Source organism: Paralichthys olivaceus, chromosome 7, assembly GCF_024713975.1.
Source record: "Paralichthys olivaceus isolate ysfri-2021 chromosome 7, ASM2471397v2, whole genome shotgun sequence".
NCBI lineage: Eukaryota > Metazoa > Chordata > Actinopteri > Pleuronectiformes > Paralichthyidae > Paralichthys > Paralichthys olivaceus.
In genome coordinates this window covers 20,513,987-20,538,485 of record NC_091099.1, presented here as the reverse complement: position 1 = coordinate 20,538,485, position 24,499 = coordinate 20,513,987, and the positions used below count along the sequence as shown (strand labels likewise).

Here is a 24,499-nt window from a genome sequence, read left to right as displayed (position 1 = left end):
AGCTCAGACCGGAGCTTTGCTGTGTCGAGGCCAAATTGTGGCCATCAACACCCGACTCATTAGCTCATTAGTGAACAAGCCCCCAGTTTAAATACCATTTTACCCCTTTTCAACCAAAGTGATCCTGATGCTACTGGTGGTCAGCTGCTGCAGAGTTGGTTCAACTTGTGAACCTCTTAAGACCCAGTTGGCTTTTCCATGGGCTAGAGCCACAACAGAGCCTCATCATTACGTCACTGTATATGTCTCTGCTTTCACAAAAACACTAGCATTGACTGAACAACATCAACAATGGCAGTCTAAAGTAAGTGATGATCCTGACTTTGCAAATGCTTGGCATCCAAACACGACAGGTCCAAAGGTGGTTGGTCTTAATGGCCAAGATAATCCTGCCACAAAGGATGGACCATTCAAAAAGGCAGTTCAAAACAAACGAAAAGTAAAAAGTGTCCACCCAGCATGCATAGTCATCTACACATTCTCATATTTAGAATTAACATATACATATTAATGACCGACATTTGCCGGAATACTATCTTTTCAGTTTGAAAAACACCACATCAGGTGTCTTATATTGTATGAAGAAGGACGGGGGACCAAATCGACCTGAGAACTTAAAGCCACAGTGAAATAAAACCCAGAATTTGGTCGATCATTAAAAAACTAAATTTGACAAAGTTTAGTGAAAACAGATTTAAAGACATCACTGGAACAGTAAGTTGAGCGCATACACCAACGGTCCACTTAAATTCAGTCAAGCGGCACCAAATTATACCAAAGATATCAGTTGTCTAAATGTGTGTGATTTTTTTCCCTTGGTAAACAGTGAATATGTCGGAAAAAAGCTTGCAATGTTAAAGAAAGTGAACTTTTACTTACTGTATCTGCACTTAAATGTGTTGAGTTCTTCACTGACCCATGCCACATCTTAACAAAATCCTTTATCAGTTGCTTTTGTGTAATCTTGCTTTCAAAAAAAAAACAATCAAACCAACATAATTAAATATAGGGTGTTAATAAAAGTACTCTTTTCTCTTTTACCAGTACATATACAGGCTGTATAATTATCAACTGTGTGTCTGAGGGCAGGTTTGCTTTAACCAGCAGATAGAAACTGCTGTTTTACTGTGACAAGTATAAGGAGGCACATTTCCTGCTTTGAAAGCTACTGACATGCAAGACAAATAAATAGGAACAGGTTTACGGTGTGACATTGAGCAGAGCTGCAGATGTAATCATCAGGCAGAAAGTGGATGATCAATGTATGGAATCGCAGACATAAAACTAGACTGAAAGACAAAGCTCAGCTCAGCAAAGCTCAGTTGGCAATGGCAGCATCCCATTTGCTCCACATGGGTGAACAGGGCTGGAGCAATTCTACAGAGGAGGCAACAGGACGTGAGCAAGGAGTATGACAGCTGACCGTGGAGGGATTCTGGGAGCTCCTGACCAGACATCAGCCAGGTCTTGAGGAGGTGGAGGTGGTAGGGGCAGTGATGCAGGTGGTGGGCCATGGCCCTGTCCACAGCCAGAGGGGCAAACTCCAGCAGGGCCAGCTCAGCAGGAAGCCCCCTAGTAGATGGACTATGAGGAGCACGACTGAGGGGTCTGAGGGGTGAGAGGCAGAACAGGGAAGGAGGAAGAGACAGTGGAGCTGTGCCACAGATGAGCACGGAGCTAACAGTGAGGCTTTCTGTAGGAGTCAGAATACAAAATCTAAAGACATGTTATCAGGGAACGAAAAAGGAGAAAATGCTGCAGATTCAATCTCTGTGACTTTAACAAATACATGGGATGACCTTTAGGTTATGAATGACGTAGGTCAACAGTGCCAGTCCTTTCAAAGACTAGAAGGTCACTCGGAGTACTAATGCCCAACGAGACTGACAGGGCACCTTAATCATCATATTGCAGGAACATGTATTGTGAACAGACACATCCAGATCATGATCCAGATCCACCGCAAATTAAAACTCTTCATAGATATTAGCACTCTATGCCTGACATCGGCATTATTTTTGAAGAAATCTTGCAATGTTAAGCAAAGGTTAAAAAAAATCTAGGATCTGACAGCCTAACTGAATCTGCCGGAAAATAGAATGGATTCCTTCGTGGCCCATATCTCACTCCTCCACCAAGTATCCTGTTTTATTCACCTTGAGCAAATAGAAGTCAATCTATGACATCACATGTTCAGTGGAATTATTGAAAAACCTCAGCAGAGACAGAAACAGATCACAATCACTCAAGCAGTCATCAATATCATTCAAAGACAAAATCTTCAACCATTATTTCAGATAAAACTGTGACAAGCCAGACATTTGAAGACGGAGATGACACATCGGCTCAGTGATCACAAAACTTGAGAGAGCACTAAACCTGCAGTCTAACAGTATAGTATATCTATTTTAAAGGCTGTTCTCATTTCAGTGTATGAGTCGTTCATTCACAATATGAAATTAGGCTTTATGATATATAGAAATGACAAAACACAATTTTCTATCTCTGTGTGATACATTTTACAAGGTTAGGAGAAGAATGTCGTGACTGTTCATCATTACACATTCCAACTGTGGGAATTTGCTAATTTTCTCAATGTGCACCACATGTTTCATCAGACCAGGGCGAGATAATCCAATAATTCAGAATACATTAGTATAAATAGAATAAAAGATTTTTTTTACCTCATCTCTCCCCAGTGTGTGTGTGTGTGTGTGTGAGAGCAAGAACAAGGGCGTATGTTTGAATTACCTGCACAAACAAATGTCTGAGGTTAGGATCAACTCTGATCAGCAAGAAACATATGGCTCCTTAACACTGCACTGATTTATGACTCAATCTTACAGAAAACAGGCGATTAGAAATGTTCTCAAAAACGTTTTGTACCAACAAAATCTGAGCAGAAGCTTTTCTAAAACACTATTAAACATTTACAGTGACAGACAATTATCTACAAAAGCCAGATATCTTCTAGATTAACAAACTGTATAGCAATATTTTTTCTGTCTCATTGATGTGAACATTACAAGAATAACTTATGATGATTTATGTCATTTTATTACTTCAACTCCCCCTTTTTTACTGCCGACACACTGGCTATACTTGAGACCAAAGTGAAATAAATACTGGTTCTCAGTGGTTGGTCCAAACGCTTGTCAACATCAGATCACATTTCTGAATTACACTGACTCTGCTTGTCATTCTATACCGACACGTCACATGACCCCTACACTGGGACCACACGTAAATTCTCCTGCTGAAGTGCAGCCAACACTGTTCAGACTGCCAACACACGCTGGACTATTTCTGAGCCATTTATCTCAACCCTCCACACCATTCAGTCATATCTGATTATCCCAACAGGACTCAGCTTCGTGCTGCTCAACAACTTAGCTCCCTCTCGGTCTAAATGATCCATTGGGACTGCTGACAGTGAGCTCACCCATGAAAGATCTCCCTGTGCACAGTGGTGCTACTAAACTGCCTTGAACGCATTTCAAGAAAGTTAAGAGTGAATACCATCAAACTGCAGCTTTGAAAATGACACAAAGTCTTTGCAGAAAAGAGGAACTGAACTACCCTCATTAAATTCCCAACAACTACTGTTTCCAAAGGAAAACATCAAACTCATTGGCTACTTACCAGTGACACTGAGGACATGAACAATATTCACAAACAGACTCAATTATCTTTAAGTTTGAAAGCAGGAAACTGTAAATCAACTGTTTATTTCAATCAATCATCGATCAAATGCTAATTGTAAAGCCCATGTTCACAAATCACAATTTGTCTCATAGGGCTTAACAAGGCGCGACCTCTGTCCTTTACTCTGAACAAGAGTAAAGAAAAACTACCAAAAAACCCTATTAACAGAGGAAAAAAACCTGAAGAAACCTCAGACAGAGCCACATGTGAGGGATCCCTGTCCCAGAAGTGCAATAGATGCAGCACTTAACTGAGAACATTAACAAAATAACCGTATTTACAAAATTGATTAAAAGAGACGGAAAAGTGTGTCGATGTTTAAAGTGTTTATACATGAGGAAATGTCTGAGAGATGAAGGGGGAAGCAATAACAAATTAATTTTCCTCGTCAACCAACATGTTATGCAAATACTCACTATCAGGTGGGATTTAAATAAAATAAAGAGGCACTTTTATAGAACTAGAAATAACATTTTTCCCTATGAATCTGGTGGTTACATTCACGCTCCATCAGTAAATCATTTGATCTCTGAAAAATCACAGAGGGACAGAAACGCTTAGTTACATCTGACCAATCAAACATTAACTTTATTTTTGCTTTAAAAATACTGTGAAATGATGAAGTGATTCTTGTCATTCAATCAATAAAACAAAGTTTGTTTAACAAATCTATTTTCAGTGCTGCTTATGAAATAGAGCAAATTTTAAGAAAGAAATAAAGTTGCAAAGTAAAGTCTTGTGATCCTACAAAAAAAAGAACTGAGAAATCAATCAATTTGTGCAGACACTTGCAAAAATCATAAAAACATTGTGTCTTTGATTTTGTGAGGAGCTGCTCTTCCACATATTGTAATGAGACGCACCCCCTGAAAATATTGTTTTTCTTCCAGTGTTTTTAAGTAATAGTGGAAGTACTTCAGTCTGTAATCACAACTAAGGGTAGGTACAAGTGCAGGAAAGTACAATTTCTGATCACACCCATCAGTGATGCTGAACTTGGAAACTTTAAACCAGAAAAGGCAGTGACAGACTGTTTTATAAGCTGGGCTAAAGTGACTCTTAGCCAACACTCAGAAATTTATAGAATAAATGATTTCAAATTAACAATAAGTGCAGGAGATTATCTACACATGGAAATATAGACAATCCATCGTGTGAAGAAACAGCAGGATCAGAGAGGCAAATTAAACAAATGCAGGCAGAGCAGGTGGTGTTAAAGGTGAGGGCCAAAAACAACACAACGTAAACAAACACAGAGGATGTGTGGAGAAACAGAAACCAGTGAGAATAATTGAATTATTTTTTAATCCTGGAGACGTTTAATGTAATTAACGCAACCAAACGTCAAAGTCCCAAAAATAGAAAACACATCAAATGTTTTCCCACAAAAAAGGCCATGCAACATAACAAGAAAAACTGGAGGAGTGTCGAGATGAACTTGAATAAATGCAGACATACCATTAGTCGGATGCCTGGCAAACGACACAGAAAATCTCTTTACTGCCGGCATAGAGAACAGCTCTGAGGAGATAAGAAAGTTAACTGGTGTTACTGGGACTGCTGGTACCTGTGTCTGCCTGTTGGCCTGTTTTTTATGTCAACATGAGGAAAATAAGAGAGAAAAAGTGGGAGAAAAAGAGGGAGAGAGTTGGACGTCCATTCATCAATGTCCGTTTGCCAACCAGCATGCGTGTAAATGAGTCATCTCTGAATAGACCAAGAGGAGATAGGCTATCAGAGAGAAAGTAAATGGAAAGGTTGTGGAGATGATGGAGTAAATGTTTTGGTTGAATAATAAACATGCATGAGAAGTGATGATGAGTCTGTGATAGGAAACAATCTAACAATCCACTCTCCCTTTTTATACCTTTTGTTGGCCTACACTTAACTTTCTTTTCAGTTTGAAGCCGTATTTTGACATTGTGGGAAATAATTTTACCCATGTTGATTCCAAGAATGATACGTCTAAAGCTTACCAACTAATATGTTGTTTCTTGTTTCCTTAAACCATTCAAATACGATTCTTTTAGCTCTGTTTTGGGTCTCCATCACTAAACCCTAAAGGAAATATCTGGCTCAGTAGCTGCTATATGTTCAACTATGATTACTAACTTTGTCTGTACATTGTTTGATGCTTGGACAGGTATTCAAAATGGACTTTTGGTGCACTTTCACCAGAAAGAGCTGCCTGCTTAGGTGGAAAATGAAGCAGTGACAGTGAACCAGAACAGTAAAGTTGCAGAAAACCATCACGATGAGCTGAAAGACATTATGGAGCTCCACAGAGCTGAGGGGAAAAATGATTCAAGTGATGGTTTACTGTGGTTAGAAATCATATGATAGATTGTGAATGTGAAATATTTATCATAACTACATTAACGTAGTAAATACCTCATTGAAATGAACATTGCTTCTGTGACCCAACCAGTAGTGACACAAACCTGACCAAAACTAATAAAATACTGGTGTTATAGCCTGATCTCTATCTAGGATCACTACATGTTTGTAAGAATAACCAGTTTGATATGATTAATTGTGGTGAATTGCCTCCAAGTTTTGAATCCATTCAAAAGAACACATTTGGAACATGACAGTTGGTGTTGAGAGAAGGGTTATGAAGTTCTAACCCACAAAAAACAAAAGAACCAACCGATACTGCTGGTCATTCTCAGATTATTCTCAAGCGAATAAGATGTCGTCCTGAGGAAGCCCTCCATCTTCCCTTAAATGAACAGTGCTGATATGAATTCAAACCCGTTAACTGTGCGTCACAGAGCAGCACATGACATGTCAGAGAAGATGAAAAGCATGTGTCACCTTGCAGCCAGAGTGACACCCAGTGGACATATTGAACTGCTCAGTTTCCAGGGTTTTTAATCTGCAGTGAGGAAAAAAATCCTGCTGCTGTTCAGGGCTGGACCATATGCATACATCTATTTTGCTGGGGAAAATGATCTACTGCTGATTTAACCCAAGGGTGTCATATTCCTGATTGGAAGCTGCTAAAAAAAACAAACTCGTGTTACTAAATCGCTGTGACCATGAGACAGATATTCAACACATATGTTTGGGATGAGTAAACCTGATATGAGGACCTCTAGTGGCTGTTAAGGCAGCTTCCTTTTTACTCACCATAGTCAAAAGGAAACTGAATGGGAGGGGAGGGAGATGAGACTGGGGATTATTTAAAGGTGAATTATTGTGTCTTAAAAATATGTCTGTTCCAAATAACAGGCTGAGTTTCTTAATGTGGGGATTACCATAATTTGTGATTAATGAGAAAAGCAAGGCACACAAATGAATCCACTGTGGATTATTGAATTCAATTCCCTGAGAGACAGAACTGTACTTCCTACACAACAACATGCACAGAGAGAGTATATTTCAACACATTCGAACCCAAGAGTGGGTGATCAGTGAGCGGACATGCCGATCTGGAAGAACACCCATCTTTGATAATATCACACAATCCGATGCAAGGTCGCATGCTCAGCATCTGCAGCACAGCAAATCTCTCCTTGGTCAAATCAGAGCCATTATCATGCACACTGTGTAGTAAAATAATCAAAAAATGTGATGCAACAGTTTGAAAGTGCTGATTTGTTTAGGAAACGGGAGCGAAAGAAAGGGAGCTTCGATCAAAAAAGAAGGGGACAGAGTGAAAGTCCCCAATAAAAAACGATCCAAGTATCTGAAGCTAAAGAGGAAAAAAGAAGAAGAAAAAATATATTTTGAAGTCAGAAAGAATAAAAAGAATGTATAATAATAAAAAATAAAAAAGAGACCTGCCTTGTAGAGGAAGACAGAGAGCGGTGTGAACATACCAAACATGCCAATCTGGCATGGCAGGCTGCCGGGGGACAGAGGTGGCTTTCGGTGGTGGTGGTGGTGCGTGCGGACGTAGTCCCGCAGGTTGGGGGCGCTACAGGACACCCCGAGGGCAGAGGCACTGAAGAGGCCAGAGCAGAGGGAGCCTGTGTGAGGGGGAGCCGGGGGGGAGGCGAGGTGTGAAGGGTGTGCATTAGTTGTCATCACACACCATGCCGTTACTGTCATAACAAACTGTGGCTATGGGCAGTTTTTCCATTCAAAGTAAAACAGTTTTTTGGGGAATATTTAGAAAATCTGACAACAAGGCTGCAAGTTTCTTCATGGTTTACACAACAGTACATCTGTATGACGTGTGTAAGTATAAGTGGGTGTATGTATGTGTGTACACAAGACTAATAGTGTGTGCATGTGTGTGTTTCGTATGCAAATAGCAGCATAGGGGTATGAACAGGTCGTGTGCAAAAACCATCTGAAGTTGCAGTAACTGCTGCCAAATTTTCATCTGTTTTTACACATTATAGATTCTTCCAATATTTCAAATCAATGTTGAGTTTTAAACCACACAGGAAATAATGTTTGACACAACAGACACAAAAAAGGTTAGTGCATCAATGTTAAGTCTGCCCATTCCTTTGTTCTATAAACAGTCAGAAGGTATGAGAAGCAGCTCGCTGACAGAGGTCGTCCTTGACACCTGCTGCTGCCGTGGGTGACCTGAGCAGTCAGTGTTGATGGTGTTGGACGTGGACAGGGAGGGATCACTCAGCAGCCTCGCGCTGACAAACAAACTGACAGGCTCCACTCAGGAAACAGAGGCTTTACATGGAGCTCTTTTGATGTCGCACTGAAACAACTGCTATTTTCTGACATGATAATTAGGCAGCGTTATAGCCACACTGCCCTTTTGTACTTTTACATGCTCTCATTTGCACTGTCTTGACTGCCTTGTGTTCATGGTTACACTTGATTAGATTATTTCAAACTTGGAAAGGCTTATTGCCTTCTTTACTTTTACAAATATTAATTTAAATTTTTTTAATCTCTTTTAGGTCAAAATTGAGAAAACAAAGGAAATGAACAGCACTGAATACCAATGAAAACCATATCAAACAACCAGAAGGACTATATTGTTCTGTTACTGGAATCGCAATTATATTTCTTTACATAAAACATATCATCAAATATTGTTAAAATCATTTAATCCCAAGCACAAGAGAGCTACATAACTTATTATTATCGAGGACATAATTTTCTTTTAAAGCTCATTGCAAATGCTTGTGTAATATGAAGCTATGCAATGAGGCTGTTTCAAGTATCCCAGTGTGATACGCCTCTATTTCAAACATCTAGTGGGGCACACATGACCAGACCGTTTCCACAGTGACTCCACGCCCTGTTCCCACATTCATGGTTTTATGGTTTCCTCCAGATGTCCTGAATCAGCCAATGACCTTTCATGCTCGTGTGAGTCACCGCGCAGGTTGTTGGAGGTTTCATGCTCTTGTTAACTGTACATACAGCAAAACAAGAAGCCTTCAAGCGAACCTGGAAGGACTAATGTTGTGCTGTATTCACAGGGGGAGGTTATATCAGATTCAGCTTCTCTCATACAGGCGATTTACAACATTTTCTGCCTTCAATTCATTAAAAATTTAGATTTTAGAAAGGGTTTATTGTTGCAGAATGTTGTCAAACATAGACAACGTTTTAAGTGAGTACCGGTATGTTGAGATGTTATCAGAAAGCAGACACAACCATGTTAGACTAAGGAAGTGACTTAGTAAATACTGTTACTAAATAAATCCTTACATAAAGAAAGTTTAAATCATACATTACAAACAGCTTATAAACTGGACAACACTGTAAGTCATCCTAAAAATCAAACCTCAACCTAATGGACATAATACATGTGTAAGACTGCAACTTCTCTCTCTGTGTGCAAGAGCTCACAAGTTCCTTCAAATCCAAAGCTACATTATGTACTGTATGTTACCACTGGCGCAGGTTTTGAATTTTTTACATTATATACATGGTTTAAATTCTTTATATTCTATTCAGACCCGAGTAAATAAATAAACTTCTTCTTTGTAGAAAAAAATTACATTCTACTTGTTAAAGTATTGTTGTCTGATCACTTTTAACTTGACACCATCCGTAAGATTTGTTGATTTGTTTTATGGTTATTTAATTAATATTTGTATATTGGTGAACAGTGTTAAATATTATGTTATCAGAATCCAGTCAAATGATTCAGTGCGATCATGTAAATCTTGGTTCAGTTCCGGTGTTGACATGAAAAAATAACAGATGGAAACACCAACAGTATGCTCCCTATGTTGTCACCTTATCACCTAGTGGAGGTATCAGTACCTCTCTGAACACTGCAGAGATCCTGCAGTTGGCTGCGAACACTGCTCTCCCAACTGACCTCTTACCTAAATAGTTTGGAGTCTGATCCCGTTTGGCTGATGCTAGGCTAAGCTGGGTGGAAGCTACGTGACCAACAGAAAGCTTGGGGGTGGGGGTGACGGAAAGAAAAGAGGAAAGGAATGACAAAGAAATGAATGAGATACAGTTAGATATGGAAATGGGTGGGAGGGGGAGGGAGAAGTCACGGGGTCTTGTAATGATGAGGAAGATCAGTGAAGAAAGCTGGTAATAAATGTGTGTGCGCACACACACACACACACACACACACACACACACACACACACACACACACACACACACACACACACACACACACACACACACACACACACACACACACTACACAGTACACACAGTACACACAGTACACACAAACAAGGTGCCCACCTAAGCCAATGGTTGGTTTGATCTCAGGAGACTGGCGTGAACAGGAGGGGAAGAGTCGGTGGGAGATGCTGCCCTTGGAGGAGTGGGTGGGAGAGGTCTCTGAGAGGACCTGAGTGGGGTCATGGAGACATGAAATTATAGGGATGGTTCACCGAAAATTTGAAAGTCACTAATAGTCTACTCACCACAATGTCGATGGAGGGGTGGGTGAAGAGTTTGAGTCCACAAAAAACTTTAGGAGTCTCAGTGGTAAACAGTGTAAATGACACTTTTAGGTAAATATGAATGTCGGGGCTTACAGACACTCGGATGACACCACACAAGCAGTACAGAGGCATAATGTGTGTTTTTTCTGTTGTTTTATTTTGTCTGAAGAACGCGTCCTGTTTACTTTAAATGTATTGGATTTGGCTGCAACACTGTTTACCCCTGAGACTCCAAAAGGATTTTGTGGACTCCAAAACTTCACCCACCCCTCCATTGGTAGAGTGGTTGGTGGATAATGAGTGAAATTTCATTTTCAGTGAACTATCCCTGAGACTGAGATGGCTACACAACAGCAGAAACAGTTTAATATGAAAGAAAACATAGCAAAGACCCAATCACATCCACTCAAGGTTTTCACATTATCAAGGCGACGTTCATACAAATATGTTTTAGTTTGAAAAAGCATTAACTCTGCTATGTTAAAAGCTGTCGTCTAACCAGAAGAAAACAACTAGTATTAGCTTCGTCTACCAGTGCAGAACATAACATGGATAATCATTTACAAGTGGAGCTGACACTGTTGTCATTGTTAACAGCTGTTGTACAGTTAAACTCAACCGACACATGCATGCCTTCCTGTTTACACCAGTCCACGCATGCCCAGTGTACATGTGTGGTCATGTGATACGTGTTTTAAGGCAGAGGTAGTTTCAGTTTGAATACGCAGTTTTCAAACTAAAACATGGTATGAATGTAGCCTAAGATTACATTCTGCCTGTTGCTTAATCACTGATCACTTCAGTCTGGTACCTCCATGGAGCCCGTCTTGCGGTTGCGGATCATGGGAGACCGTCGCTGGATGTTGATCGGCTCAGAAATAGGAATTGCCTGGTCTGGCTGGTCCTGGGAGAGGTCCTCTAGACTGCCTTGATTCGGCTTTTTGTCTTGATTCTGATGTGGTCAAAAAATTCATGAGGGAGAAGACTAGTTTTTCATATACTCTTGACTATGAACCTGCATGCGATGGAAGTCACCACATGTTACTCTAAACATAGTACACACTACAACATAGTATGCAGTCATAAGGCACACAGTGGATAGGATGAGAGTAGTTATGTTTTCACAATGCACAAGAATTTATCTGAGGGTCAGCAAGTTTGGTGCAACTTCTCACAAAAAAAAAAGGCACAAAACTTCTGAATGTAATCATATAAACACCAGTTAACATTGTGCGGATGTAAGCAGAGAGAAGAACATCAACTCAGGGGCCTTGGAAAGCTCATATATCATCTAGATACAACCACACAACAAATCTGACCAAAAAGAAGATAAATGGTGGTGTACGGTGGTGGAGAGGCAGCCAAAGTGGCAACTAAAATACAGTGATGAATGGTTAAATCATTAATCTCATTCCAGATACAGTTCTGTAATTGTATGCAACTTGGGGCATTGATTACTGTCTTTAGATTTAACAATCTGTACAACTTTAGGATGTCGACTGTGGGTAAACCTGGTAGACAACCCCACACCTTTACACACCTCAGAGGAGGCCGGGCGGAAGCCGTAGCCGAGAGGTACATTCTCCTCATCATCACATCCTTTGACTCCTGGGCTGAAGTGAAGCTCGACATGGAAACGCTCCTCTGAGGAGGGGTCCTGTTTGCCACACATAATTTAAAAAACAATGATTTATAATCATAAATATGGTACAATATAAGTAATAAAGAGCATTGCTACACAGTGATGCAGCTCTGTGTAGCCTGACCTTATTGTTGTCTTCATACAGCATGATGACTATCTGTGTCATGTAGTTAAGCTCAGACACAGCACTCAGGTAGTCCATCGCCTGTTTCCACTGCTGGTCCTTCTCCTCCTGATGCGCACGCATGTAGGAGCACACACACAAACAGATGATGAACACATGCAATTGGTGTTACATCGGTCTGTAGTCAACAGAAATTATATAATGATTTAAAATTAAACAATTAAGTTTAAATTGTTGCTCAACCGTCGTGACTATCAAACGATTATCAAACGATAAATCCCGTCCCCACATTTCACCTTTGTTAGAAAAGACAAATGAGCACATATTATATGATCTCAGAGTCCATTGGCTATCATCTTTTGCCGAACACTGTTTACAGTCGGACTAGTTTCTTTCATTACAAGAGTCAAATATTTTTCCATACGAAACATTAACAGTGATACTGTTTGTAGGTGTTTTAGGTCCAAATTATTTTTTGCAAACCTCTGTTAGCAACCATCTGCACGAGAACGCAGATAAATTAAAAAGCCGATAGCTGATCATTTCTCCCAATGTGTTAAGCCTCTTTTGCAATCCACACTGACTGTTTACATATGGGCAACCTAAGCCGACTGAAACTTGATTAGACAAACAAGAAACAGAAACCAGAAAAAAAAAACAGCTTTAAGAAACTTCATCAAACAAATACTTGATTAAAATCCCTGAATGGACTTTCTTAGTCATTTAGTGAAAACTGCAATGAAGTTTTTAGATAATTTTTGTTTTTGTTAAATCCCACTGCAGATATATTCATTATATACAACAAGCTAACAAATGGAAGAAAGAACAACATCATTCAGTGGGGGGAAAAAAATCTGTCAGATGATAAAAGCACAGCGTACATCCAGCAGGCCTCCGTAGCGGAAGACGCTGAGCAGGGAGTGGACGTGGCTCTCGCTTGTGAAGTAGAGACGTGTGCGGACGTGACGACCAGGAGACATCACACCCCGAGAATACCTGAACACCAGGGCACAGGAAATGACACGAGGGCTCATCAGTCAGCATGATAGCAGATACTACAGAAACAAACAGAGGTACATGTGAACATGTTTGTGCTTCAGTGGTGGTTTTTAATGCTCACAGGGGGTGCAGCTTGTTAACAGCCTCATCCTCATGGGTCCTCTGCAGATCGAGCTGGATTTTCTTCATCAGAGGAACACAGTAGGCCTGAGCAATGTCCAGTTTCTCAGCTTTGCTGATACCGTACTCCTGGTATGAATGATAGGAAGATAAAAAGCTATTTGAATAGTTTTATTGACATCTTTTGAATCTACTTGTACATGAAATGCAGGAGATGGACCATATTTTGGGGCAGGAGTCAAGGAAACGTTCTGAAAGCATTACAGGATGAATGAGAGTAATCAGTGACACATTCATTGAAAACCTGGTAGAAATGACACTGTTCTGCTTTCACCTGTGGTATAACTATGTCAGCCAGGGCACGGGACAGTCTGAACAGCTCCAACGTGTCCTCCAGTCCAAGGGAGGCATTGTGCTGTGAGTCGTATTTGATGCAATCATAGATGTCTGGGATCTTGCTGATGTCGTAGCGCCCGTTCTTCATGCGGAAATCTCTCTCTAATTTGGACCAGCGCTGAAGCATCAGCTCCAATGTCTCGCTGTGGTAAAGCTGCAGGTCTGGAGCAAAACACACAGGAGGATTCATTGTCATGATCTTTAACACTAAATGTCTACTTTACTGTTTCACTATAAGCACAAATGACACTTTTGCTACATCTGTCCGGGGACAAGCCTAGATTCAGGTACTAAGGGTTCACACTACCTGCAGACTTGGGGTCCTCCAGTCTCTTTCGGATCTGTGTGGTGAGACTCTGGATGAGGGTGTACACCTTGTCACAAGTGTTGACTGGATTCTGAATGATCTTCATGGAGTTCACCAGGGAGGGACTACCTGTTGAGGCCAACTGACACCCAGTGACAGAAGGAAATTGATAAATTGTTCTACATGATATCAGAGGACATAGACAGGAAGGACTTTGGTAAACCTGCTGCCAATACATGCATGGGTAGTATATATTTATATTTGGATAAGTATTAATACTTCAGCAATGTAGACTTGATAAGCACACACAACTGTTTAACTTTCAGAGAATTACTTGCAAACAGGACAATGCTGAAGTCGTCATCTTATCAAATCATCTTAAAGTTTCATTTCAGGATCTCACGCTTGACAAATACCTTCTCATAAGCTTCAGCTGCAAAGTCCTGATCCCTCTGCATGATTTCATGTAGCCTTGCCTTCACCTTCTGCTGGCAGTCAGTCAGAGAGTCGCTGTCGCTGTCCAGCAGTCCATTCATGTTGGCACTCTTCACCATCTGGACCAGGATCGGGGTCAACTCTCCTTCCAGAGCCAGCAGACCCTGCAGAGAAACCGGAGAACCTGAACTGATGCCATTGTGTGTCATCTCTACTTATTCCATGTCCTGTGGGAAAATACATAAACCTGCTAAATAAGTTTTATCTTTTTATAGCTAGGGTCAATCTTAATCAGGTTTTTCAAAAAGCTTTGGCACATTGATTCTTTTTAAGACTTTTTTGTAGATCTACAGCCTCTTGTCACAGGATTATTTACGTAAAAAAGCCTGTATTTATATCCCTATGTGCAAAAGTACAAGTGTTTGAAGACATTTCATGATGTATATGCTGTAATTTTGTATTTTTTACTAAAGTGTTTAAAACAACTTCAGTGACACATAAAGGTTTAGTCTTTCAGGCACAGAGGCAGAACTACCTTGGCAAAAGCAGCAGCTGTCATTTGCACTCTGCCTTCATCAGAGGCGTAGATCTTCAAATCGTGGCGGTAAGTGCTGTGCAGGCGCAGGAGGCCACACCCAGGAAACCCAGCATAGTCACCTGGAAGATTGTACAAGGAGTGAAGCATCACAGTTAACTGAGCTTTTTATGGCACTAAGATTCTGTACACTGAAGAAGCAGCTGAGTCACAGAGGTAGTTGAAAAGAAAATAATTTTCAGTTGAAATACATGGACCTAAATATATGTAAGCTTTTACATGGCCCTCTTCACTTTAAATGTGTTTTTAAGGTTCAATAAAATGAAGTGAAAGTTAAGTGAATAGATGCTAAGTGAAACCCAACAGCAAACAGCTTTCCTGCAGATGAGATGAAAGACTTTAGATTATATTATTGAATAGAGACAATAAACATTTCTTAAATCTCTCACATCTTTTAAAATTGAAATATATTTGAAATCATGTAACTGCATATGAACCCAAATTAAATCACACTGATGCTTCATGCATTTATTTAGTCTATAGCTAATAAGTCTGACATTACATTGTGGACTACTTTGGTTTATCGTGCCTTATTTAAGTTGGACCTGGTGCATGTTGGGGATTGACCCCTGTTCTAGGATCTAATACTGGCTAAAACAAACTGGCTATAATCAAACAAAAAACAACAAGACATGAAAAATGCTGTAAGATTAGTGTGAGATAACCTGCGTTAGCTTACAACACCAAACAGCCACTCTGGCTGCCTGTGTATGTACCAACAAGACATTGGATCACCTCGGGAGACATCAACAATGACACAAACAATACACAGCAACTTCAGCCTAGGACAAACAGGACTAGTTGCCAGATTAGATGAATCAAAAGGTCATGATGAGACGAGAAATCAGAGCACGTTAGTGAACGGAGCGACAAGCGCGCAGAGCACGGAGAGAGGCATGGAGCAGTGACATCCAGGCAACCCTTCTCTTACCACAGTCAATAGGGGACTCGCAGCCAAGGGACCCGCGGTTACCGGCTAGTGATTTAGACAGCGCAACAACAGGTGAGAAGAGAAGAGCAGAGTTAATAGACAAAACTTGTGCTGGAGAAGAGGAATGGAAACTGTAGCTGCGGTGAGAAAATAGACTTCTTTTCATTTAAAAAGAAGCAGCTGAGGAAACAGAATGCATCTACGAACCCTTGGCTATACGTTTAGTGCAGCTTCAGGTTGTTTTTCTGCACAGTTTGCATCACGATGAAACAAAGCAACATAAGGAAAGCCTGAAAATAATAATTGATTGCTTATGATATTTGCTTAGTTTTGCTCTGCTTGTGCTCAAGCTGTGCGCTTTGTTGGTAGTTTGCTTCTTGGGCTAATTTCCTTCTCTCAGATTTCTCCTCTGCTTTTTTTGTGCAACAAGTCTGTCAGAACACCCCAACAAATAGAATACCAAGTATGAATGAAATGGTTCAAATAGAGAGGAGAAAGTCCTTCGTTTAACCAGCAGGCTTATACAGCGGCTCACTGTATTTCACTTTAGTTAAATGGGTCAGGGTAGATGTGCTGTTTGTTCTCTTTTCAGAGATTAAAGAGCAAGCCTGTTTTCTATAGCGAGTGCATACCACACAATATAGCACAACGTGTCGCAACTACTGGCTGGCAGAGCAAGCAGCACTTTCATCCCGGGAATAGTTCCACTTTTAAAGAACGTTATACGATGTGATCACTATTTTCATTTTAAAGTAACAGTGTCATATTCACCAAGGAGGTTATGATTTCTTCTGCTTCAGTTTGTTTGTTTGTTAGAAGGAGTATGCAAAAACTACTCAACTGATTTCCAAGACGTGGTGAGAGCATAACATTGCATAACATTGTGAGAGCATACATTGTGGTTTTTTTCAATATTTCATTGATTTCCAAGTAGAAATCCTGATGTAGTGAATTTAAATATGGTTTCACTGTTGAGCCTTGGCTATATAATATCACTATTATATGACCTACCAATTACAACAGATATGAAGGAATATCAGAGTCCCAGAGTTACACTTCAACATAAACGATGTAGCCATGAAGTGAATAACAGCCGATCTTGCAAACTACAAGCAGAGACAGTAGGTATCTACAATCTTTCCCTTATCCAAGCAGAGTGTACTGAGATAAGTTCTGACCGAGGTGTTTGTAGATGATCAGTTATCACTTCCACGTTGGTTTTGTTTGCAGTTTGGTTACAGTGTGTGAATATCTGTATCATTAAAAAGGAACAACAAACAAAACATTTCTCTTATAACCAATTTTAAAAGTGCAAGGGCAGCAGCGTTTTGATTAGCTAACATAATTAAGACCTAAATGTAATTTTTAAACATATTTAAGACTTTTTAAGGCCTAAAATTTAGATTATTACGAGTTTTTAAGACCATGCAGAGACCCTGGAATGTTTCTGACTGAGGTCATAGTGAGTGGTGGGTGTTGTACGGGACTCTGCATTATATTGAAAGTGATTTTAAATGTCTTCTCTACTAATTTTTGTGAAGGTGGGAGTCAAAACATGAGAAACTACTGTCACCTTAAAATATTTGAGTTCAAACTACAAACTCAGCCATTAACCTAACAGTTAAATTGATACTTAACCCTGTGATAGTTTCAATCAAACCTGAACATTGTGATCTGTGTGTGTTGTTGGCCGGGCTGTTGTATTTAATTCCATTCTGAGTAATGATGTCACCACATACTGCAGTTTTACTTCATGTCCTTCCGTTGCTGTTAGAAAGATAATGTTAATCTCCATTATGGTTGTTGCTCTGCATGTATGTTTAACCTTTGACAATAAAAGAAATGCAGCAACATTGCATCATAGTTCTAAAGCCAATAAAAGTGGTTGACAACTCAATTTTAACTTAAGGTGGACTTACATGCTGGTTGTGGTGCTTTTGACTACAACACTCAGTCTTTATCAAAAACAGGTATTGTACAGATTCCAACTCTATTCTATTATAACTTCTGTTTCCAAGGTCAACGACAATCTTTCAAGCTGAAATATGAACGTGTATATCTATGTCGTCCTCTAATGGCCACTCTGAGAAAACACTGACTGTTCTGAACAAAAAAGGAAACTGTCCAATGTATTATTTCAAGTACAAAGTCAAGGGTCTTGGAGACATATTAACAGTGTGTGTGTCAGATTTTTTCTAGCTCCAGAATGCTTCTTCTATCAGTTATGTGACTTTATATATAGTAATGTTTGTATTTGTCTACAGCTTTAATGACTTTTTTTAAAGAGAATTTTCAGAAAAGATTTTTTTTCAACTTGACATCAAAACCTTTATAACTCATCAGGCAAATTTATTAGCATGAAGTGAAGACAGAAGTGACACGATTTCAAGCTTGTAAATTCACAGATAAAGTAATAACAAAGTTTTGATAGTAAATTAACATTTGTAAACCTTTAAAATAAAGCTGGATGACAAATTCAAGTTTGTGCATTGGTAGAAAAGATTAGTATTTTCTTAAAGAACAAAAAAGAAAATGTTTTACACCATTGAAGAGCACATTTTTCACAATAGCCAAAGAAGAGAGTTCCTATGTAAGTTCACCCGTTAGCTGTAGTGTGTGTATGTGTGTCTGACTAGTACCTTGACCTCCAGGGTACATGCAGCGAAAGGCCCTGCCCAGCTCCTCAGCCTGAACCCGGCCTGCAGGCGTCAGCTCCCCGCCCCACTTCAACACCAGCAGCAGAGAAGGACCATCCCTCTTAGAGTCTGGAAAAACAGCAGTGGATTTGGAAATGGCTTTACACCTTCTATCCCTTCCAACCAAGTCAAGACTCCCTTTTCTAATTTAGCACCTTTCATTTGCTAAAATCTTTTATTTGAATTATAGGTTTCTGGCTGTTTAAATGTTTACGGTTGCCGGAAGGATTCCCACGCTGCAGTCATTTTACTCCGTGTGTGTGTGTCTGTAAATACCTTCTTCTTCGCTGGAGGCTTTAGGTTGGCCGTTGCGCAGGTAGGTGAGCTGGACTTTCCTGTTGATACCTGAGAAATGACCGTACCTGGTGGGCAGGAATAGACAGACCGTTAAACACAAGAAGATACAAAGAAACAAGTCATCCCATTCTTATCTATTTTAACACCAAACACACATGACTTAATCTGAACCCATTCCAACAAAAGTTTGACAAAAACAAGACAGCAACTTCTTCCAAGTCTGACACACTGATCACACACACAACACAGTAACCGTATTAGCAGTTGGTTTAATGATAATTCGGTCACTCAGTTGTTACTAAGGATGGAAGCAGCTAAAGACCCGTAGCTTTAGATATCCACTTATTATTTCAGTGTGAGTTTGTGTGCATGTATGGGCACCAGAACAAAATAGACATTGTAACTTCAATTGCCTTTTGCAATAGTGCCAGGGTGAAATTCAACGTCAATTATATTCCTCTTGTGATTCTCAAAAATCTAACACAGAAACATTCAAGGGTCTCCACTTTCCTGCATGCCGTGCTGTCATAAGAATTTGGCCCATTCTGCAGACTAATGACTGCATAGTGTTCTGTATGAGGACAGGCAGCTGAATGGACGACTCACAAAGCCACATGATGATGGACCCTGAACCACAATAAATAACTCTGGCAATGAGCCAGAGGATTGGAGCTGTTGTCACAGAGCCACACTTGAAAAAAATACCTCACACAAAACTGTGTTGAAGTTATTCTTGGTATTTGGGACATCAGTCAGGCGAAGTTTACTGCATTTGGATGGTTTATACTTTTAGGGTGGGGTTTACTTAGAGTAAGGGACGACACAAGGGAAAGCATAGGTAACAGGCAGGTCATAGTTACAGGCTTTAAAGTCTCTGAGGTGTACATGCCTATGGAAATAGATTTTTGCCAGCTGTTCAAAAGAATCAAAGTTGTTGAGATGTAAAGTATAAATATAGATTGTGCAGTGAGGTGAGCCCACATCTTTAAGAATACAGCTGGTAATTGTCTTCAGTATGATAAGGCCAAAACCAACAAATCCATGAAAAACACATCAATGAGCTCCTTTGATGATGTCATGTTTCTTCATTAACATACACTGCTGCTTATTCAGAAACAGATTCTCAGACTAATAAATAATGAGGAGTACCCTGGCAGAGACTAATCCTCATGTGGTAACGTGTGCTCCTGACGTCGGATCCAAGTTTATTGAGAAAGTTCCCGGGTCTGGGACAAGAATGAATATATGTCCAAAGCACATGAAGAAATAAGTGGGAAGTTAAGACTCATAGAGGTGTAATTTGAAGGGATGTGCTGAGAGACTGAGAACAACAGCTGGTCAATGCTACCTTCACATGTGATTGTTCTCTCAGGACGGATGTTTATACCGGATGTGAACAGGACCATGCAGCTGTTTTAAAAGTAAGCCAACTATTCCTTTGACTTAGATTTATATCTTGATTACTAAAAACTATGCACTGCATCCCAGCTTTGGTTTTGTGACTAAATCTTTTTCATTCTGCTGTAAATGACTGGATATCTTTCACTTGAGTGGATTATATTTAGTTTCAGCCTTTTCCCTCTCTTCCACCCAGTCACTTCACAACATTTTTTCTACTGTAGCTTTGAATTACTTGCAAGTTTGATATTCAAAGACTTGCAGATTATTTTGTTATCTCAGGGGAAAAGAGCAGCAGCAACTCACCATCATTAGTATAAATGCTAAAACGGAAGATAGGAGGAAGGAAGACATTACAAGATTGAGAGTCCACTTGATATGTGGTGAGGACGGCATGCAGACACAGCACACACTCATTTTACACATACAGAAACAGTGAAATCAGAGACATTTGACTGTGTATGTGTCCAATATTAATGGCTAAAAATGAATGGATGTTAATGGAAATGATTCACTCTGTGTACAAAACATTAGGAATATCTTTAAATATTAACTTGAGTGCTTAAACTATCTTCTTCACCCAGTTGATATGCATTTTCCAACTATTTCAATGGTTGCCATTGGTGAAAAATCATTTTTTTCATACATTCACCTCGGTCTGTGTCAGGAAGAGACAAGGCATTCCTAATATTTTATACATGAAGACTAAAGAAAAGGAGGGTGGTAAAACCTCATCCTTTAAAATGAAAAGGGAAAAGGGTGCGTACTGAGTGTCATTCAAGCTGGATTCCCTTTTGGAGAAAAAGAAAGATGGATGGTTGATCAGAAGAGAAGAGGGATTGAGGAGGGAAGAAAAGATGAAGCAAAGAGTTAGAGACAAGACGGAGGGAGTGAACCACAGTAAACATGTGTCTGGCTGTGAGTATGAGAAACATGATTGAACCTTGGAGCGTTGACAGATGGAGCTGGATTTGAATCGAGAATCGCAGATGAGAGTGGACGACTGTCGATGAATGGTGATGGCAGAAAACAGGAAGATAATGACTGATGTTGTGTGTTTGTGACCAAGTGCGTGTCTGATGTGTGTGTCACTCACATCTCCAGGACGGTCTTGAGCTGTTCTAGTTTAGATTTCTTCTCCTCGATCTCACAGTCGTTGTGCTGGCCCAGTTCAACCAGCAGTAGGCGGGCGATGTCCAGCACTTCCTGGAGAAAGAGGCAGTTATCCTCAATTTGACTTCTCTTTAAGTTCACTACCCAGACTAAACACACACCAACACTGGATCCTGTACAAACATTCTGATTGAATATTATGTGAAATACGAGCCTGCCAGTGTAGAAATGTTTTTTTAATAAAAAGATGATATAGTGACAGCATGACAGGACTTGAGACGGCGATAACATTTTCAGAAAACAAAACAATAATGGCTCATGATCCAATTTTTGTAATGGAGCCCAGTACTGTAAGGATCCACTCATAATCTAAAGAGGAGAGCATGTGGGAAAAGAGAAACAAAAGATTAAATGAATCTCACTCACTTGTAGCTGTTTTGGCTTTTTTAGCTTTAGCTTTCCTGACTTGTAGCCTCCATGCTTCTCAAACAACTCGAAGAACCTGTGACAGACAAACAGAATAAAGTAGACGGATTAGAGAGGAGATAAAAGAAGGGAAATGCTTTTGAAGTTCAATGCATTGAGACTTGTTCAATTATTTCTCAAATGAACTTAAAAATGTGGGGCAGCATCAATGAGCAAGGCCATTTATGCAGAAATATAATTTAGTTGCTATCTGTATCTTATATAAAGAAACAGACTGAGATGTGAAACAGTAAGAAGAACAAATCTTAAAGCTGAATGCAATCGAGACTTACAGAGGATGTCGGACCTCCATTTTCATCTTCTGCTTTGGTGTGCGATCTCCATGACGGATGATTGCAATAACACAGCGCAGCTCCATCCTGAGGACGAGAAGGGGATGGAAGAAGATGACAATGCAGCAGTAACTCAGGTATTTGACTGTTCATCTCCACTAAGGCCCGTTCGGACCTGGTATTAACATCCATCTTGAGAGATCTGATCCCAAGTTGCCAGCGTTAAGTTTGTCTGTGTGTATTAAAATGTGTCCTGAATGTGTCTCCTGTGACTACTTGTGATCGGTTAAAATTTTCCTGATCTATATGCAAATAATCACGTACGTCATCTGTGTTTGCAATGACCAAATTATGTTGGAGGAGTCCGGAGGGGCTGAATGAATAATTGTGCACAGCTTTGGAAAAATATTTTACCAATTTCCAGTCATTCTGTGGTGGTGGCTACAAACAAATCAACCTACGGACACTGAGAAGCACAAAAATATGTTTTAACTGTAGATGGTTAGAGACGTCAGCTGAGTAGGTGGTCCTTCATATGTGTCCCAGAAGGTATTTGCGTTCACATGGGGAAAATAATGTGGCCACATGTGTCCCAGACCACCTCTGAATGTGGTTTAAGTGATCGGAGCTCAGGGCACACTCGGGTGCTTTTGGATCTTAGCACTGATCACTTGTGCTTGGATCACTCAGGATGGGTTTTGATACCAGGTCTGAATGAGATCTAAGACCTTTTACAGCCTTGAAAAACACATTGGTCATCGTCGAGAGTGTCACTGACGCCAGGGACAGAGATGAGATTTCAGTGAGTGTCTGAGTGTGTGTGGAGGTCAGTGGGACAGTGAACCCTGATTACCCTCCACTAATGTGTGAGGGCTCATATCCCCCCACTTTATTCATCAAAGGAAAAGTGTAGGTATAAAATATGACACCTGCCAGACCACATGATTGTTGAAAATAGTAAATACATCAGGAGAAAATTCTATATTTTAGAACTCAACCTTTTATTTTGGTTGCAAAATGTAAAAAGCATTGAAGACTTCATCCAGCTCTTTTAAATCCACATATTAAAAAAAGACAGTACAGCATGAGGTCTTATCACCTCATATCACGTGTCACAGGCAAAGTAGCAATATCCCTTGCATTAACATGAACATTTTCCCCGTCAGTACGTACATGGTGCCTGAGGTGGTTGGGACGATGGGGATGTCTTCAGCCTCCATGGGAATAGACCAGGGGATGTGGAACTGGGGGGCCAACTCCCTCATTACCATGTTCCTGGTGAAACAGAAGAAAGAAATAACAACGATGACTTGAAAACATATTGAATCAGGTAAATAGCTAAATAAAACAAAAGAACAAATAAATATAAAGCTAAAGCAAACGTATTATTCATTCAGAACATGCCTCCACCAGTCACTTTCATTACAACATATTTATTCAATGTCTAAATGTGTGTCTCAGATTTCACCTGAGGGATGTTATATGCAACCAACAAAAAACAGGCACATTGAGATCATTTTAAAAAATCTACTGCAGTGCAGATCATAAAAAACACAGTATATGAAATTAAACGCTAATAGTCTGATAAGAAACTAATGAAGACTTGCTGCTTGGACTTGAGCATTGGACCTTGAGGAACTATGTTCATGCTATTATCATTACTGGAGGAAAAACCTTCCTCTGTCTTTATATCTGTAAAATTTACAACATGACCACTTCAAGGCAACACCTGCCACACAGCCACAGCAAGACAATGCTTCAAAGACAGTCAAGCAACATCAGAAATGAAAAGAAGAGCCTGCTTCTTCATTACATGATCTCAAATGATACATATCGTTCTTGCAATAAATTGTTATAGTAAATGCAATTAAAAAGATCTACTTCAAGAGCCCTGTGCTCTGATGATGTAGTAGGAAAGTTAAACAGTTTTCAGACATGAACTCCAGAGGATGCCCGCACAATTGGGTGTGGACTTTCTCTGGAGATTGCCTTTCACACACAAACAACGCAGCAGGAGATTCTCCGCTTCGCGTTCACAACAAAACAGAAATCTCTGCAGCCCTCAGGTGGCGCAGCAGGCAGAGGCAAGAGATCACATGTTTTTGTTTACAGCAAATCTACAACAATGT

General features: G+C 40.0%; 1 protein-coding gene across 12 annotated transcripts in view; it reads right to left on the bottom strand.

The window, feature by feature from the left end:
- Window positions 1-24,499, bottom strand: part of ppip5k1b (diphosphoinositol pentakisphosphate kinase 1b) — a 48,710-nt gene that overhangs the window by 10,159 nt on the left and 14,052 nt on the right. For 2 of the 12 annotated variants that reach the window (XM_069528314.1, XM_069528315.1), the window contains exons 10-29: window positions 23,544-23,645; window positions 22,371-22,457; window positions 22,039-22,114; window positions 21,596-21,705; window positions 21,267-21,290; window positions 19,081-19,166; window positions 18,748-18,873; window positions 16,109-16,153; window positions 15,118-15,239; window positions 14,564-14,746; window positions 14,148-14,289; window positions 13,779-14,002; window positions 13,446-13,573; window positions 13,207-13,321; window positions 12,326-12,433; window positions 12,100-12,216; window positions 11,371-11,511; window positions 10,354-10,462; window positions 7,530-7,679; window positions 5,164-5,226 (exon numbers count right to left, since the gene is read on the bottom strand). In XM_069528314.1, the coding sequence (XP_069384415.1) occupies window positions 5,164-5,226; window positions 7,530-7,679; window positions 10,354-10,462; window positions 11,371-11,511; window positions 12,100-12,216; window positions 12,326-12,433; window positions 13,207-13,321; window positions 13,446-13,573; window positions 13,779-14,002; window positions 14,148-14,289; window positions 14,564-14,746; window positions 15,118-15,239; window positions 16,109-16,153; window positions 18,748-18,873; window positions 19,081-19,166; window positions 21,267-21,290; window positions 21,596-21,705; window positions 22,039-22,114; window positions 22,371-22,457; window positions 23,544-23,645 (2,258 nt within the window). The remainder of the gene's footprint in view (window positions 1-5,163; window positions 5,227-7,529; window positions 7,680-10,353; window positions 10,463-11,370; window positions 11,512-12,099; window positions 12,217-12,325; window positions 12,434-13,206; window positions 13,322-13,445; window positions 13,574-13,778; window positions 14,003-14,147; window positions 14,290-14,563; window positions 14,747-15,117; window positions 15,240-16,108; window positions 16,154-18,747; window positions 18,874-19,080; window positions 19,167-21,266; window positions 21,291-21,595; window positions 21,706-22,038; window positions 22,115-22,370; window positions 22,458-23,543; window positions 23,646-24,499) is intronic. The other 10 variants (XM_020079154.2, XM_069528319.1, XM_069528318.1 and 7 more) reach the window with 9 other exon arrangements.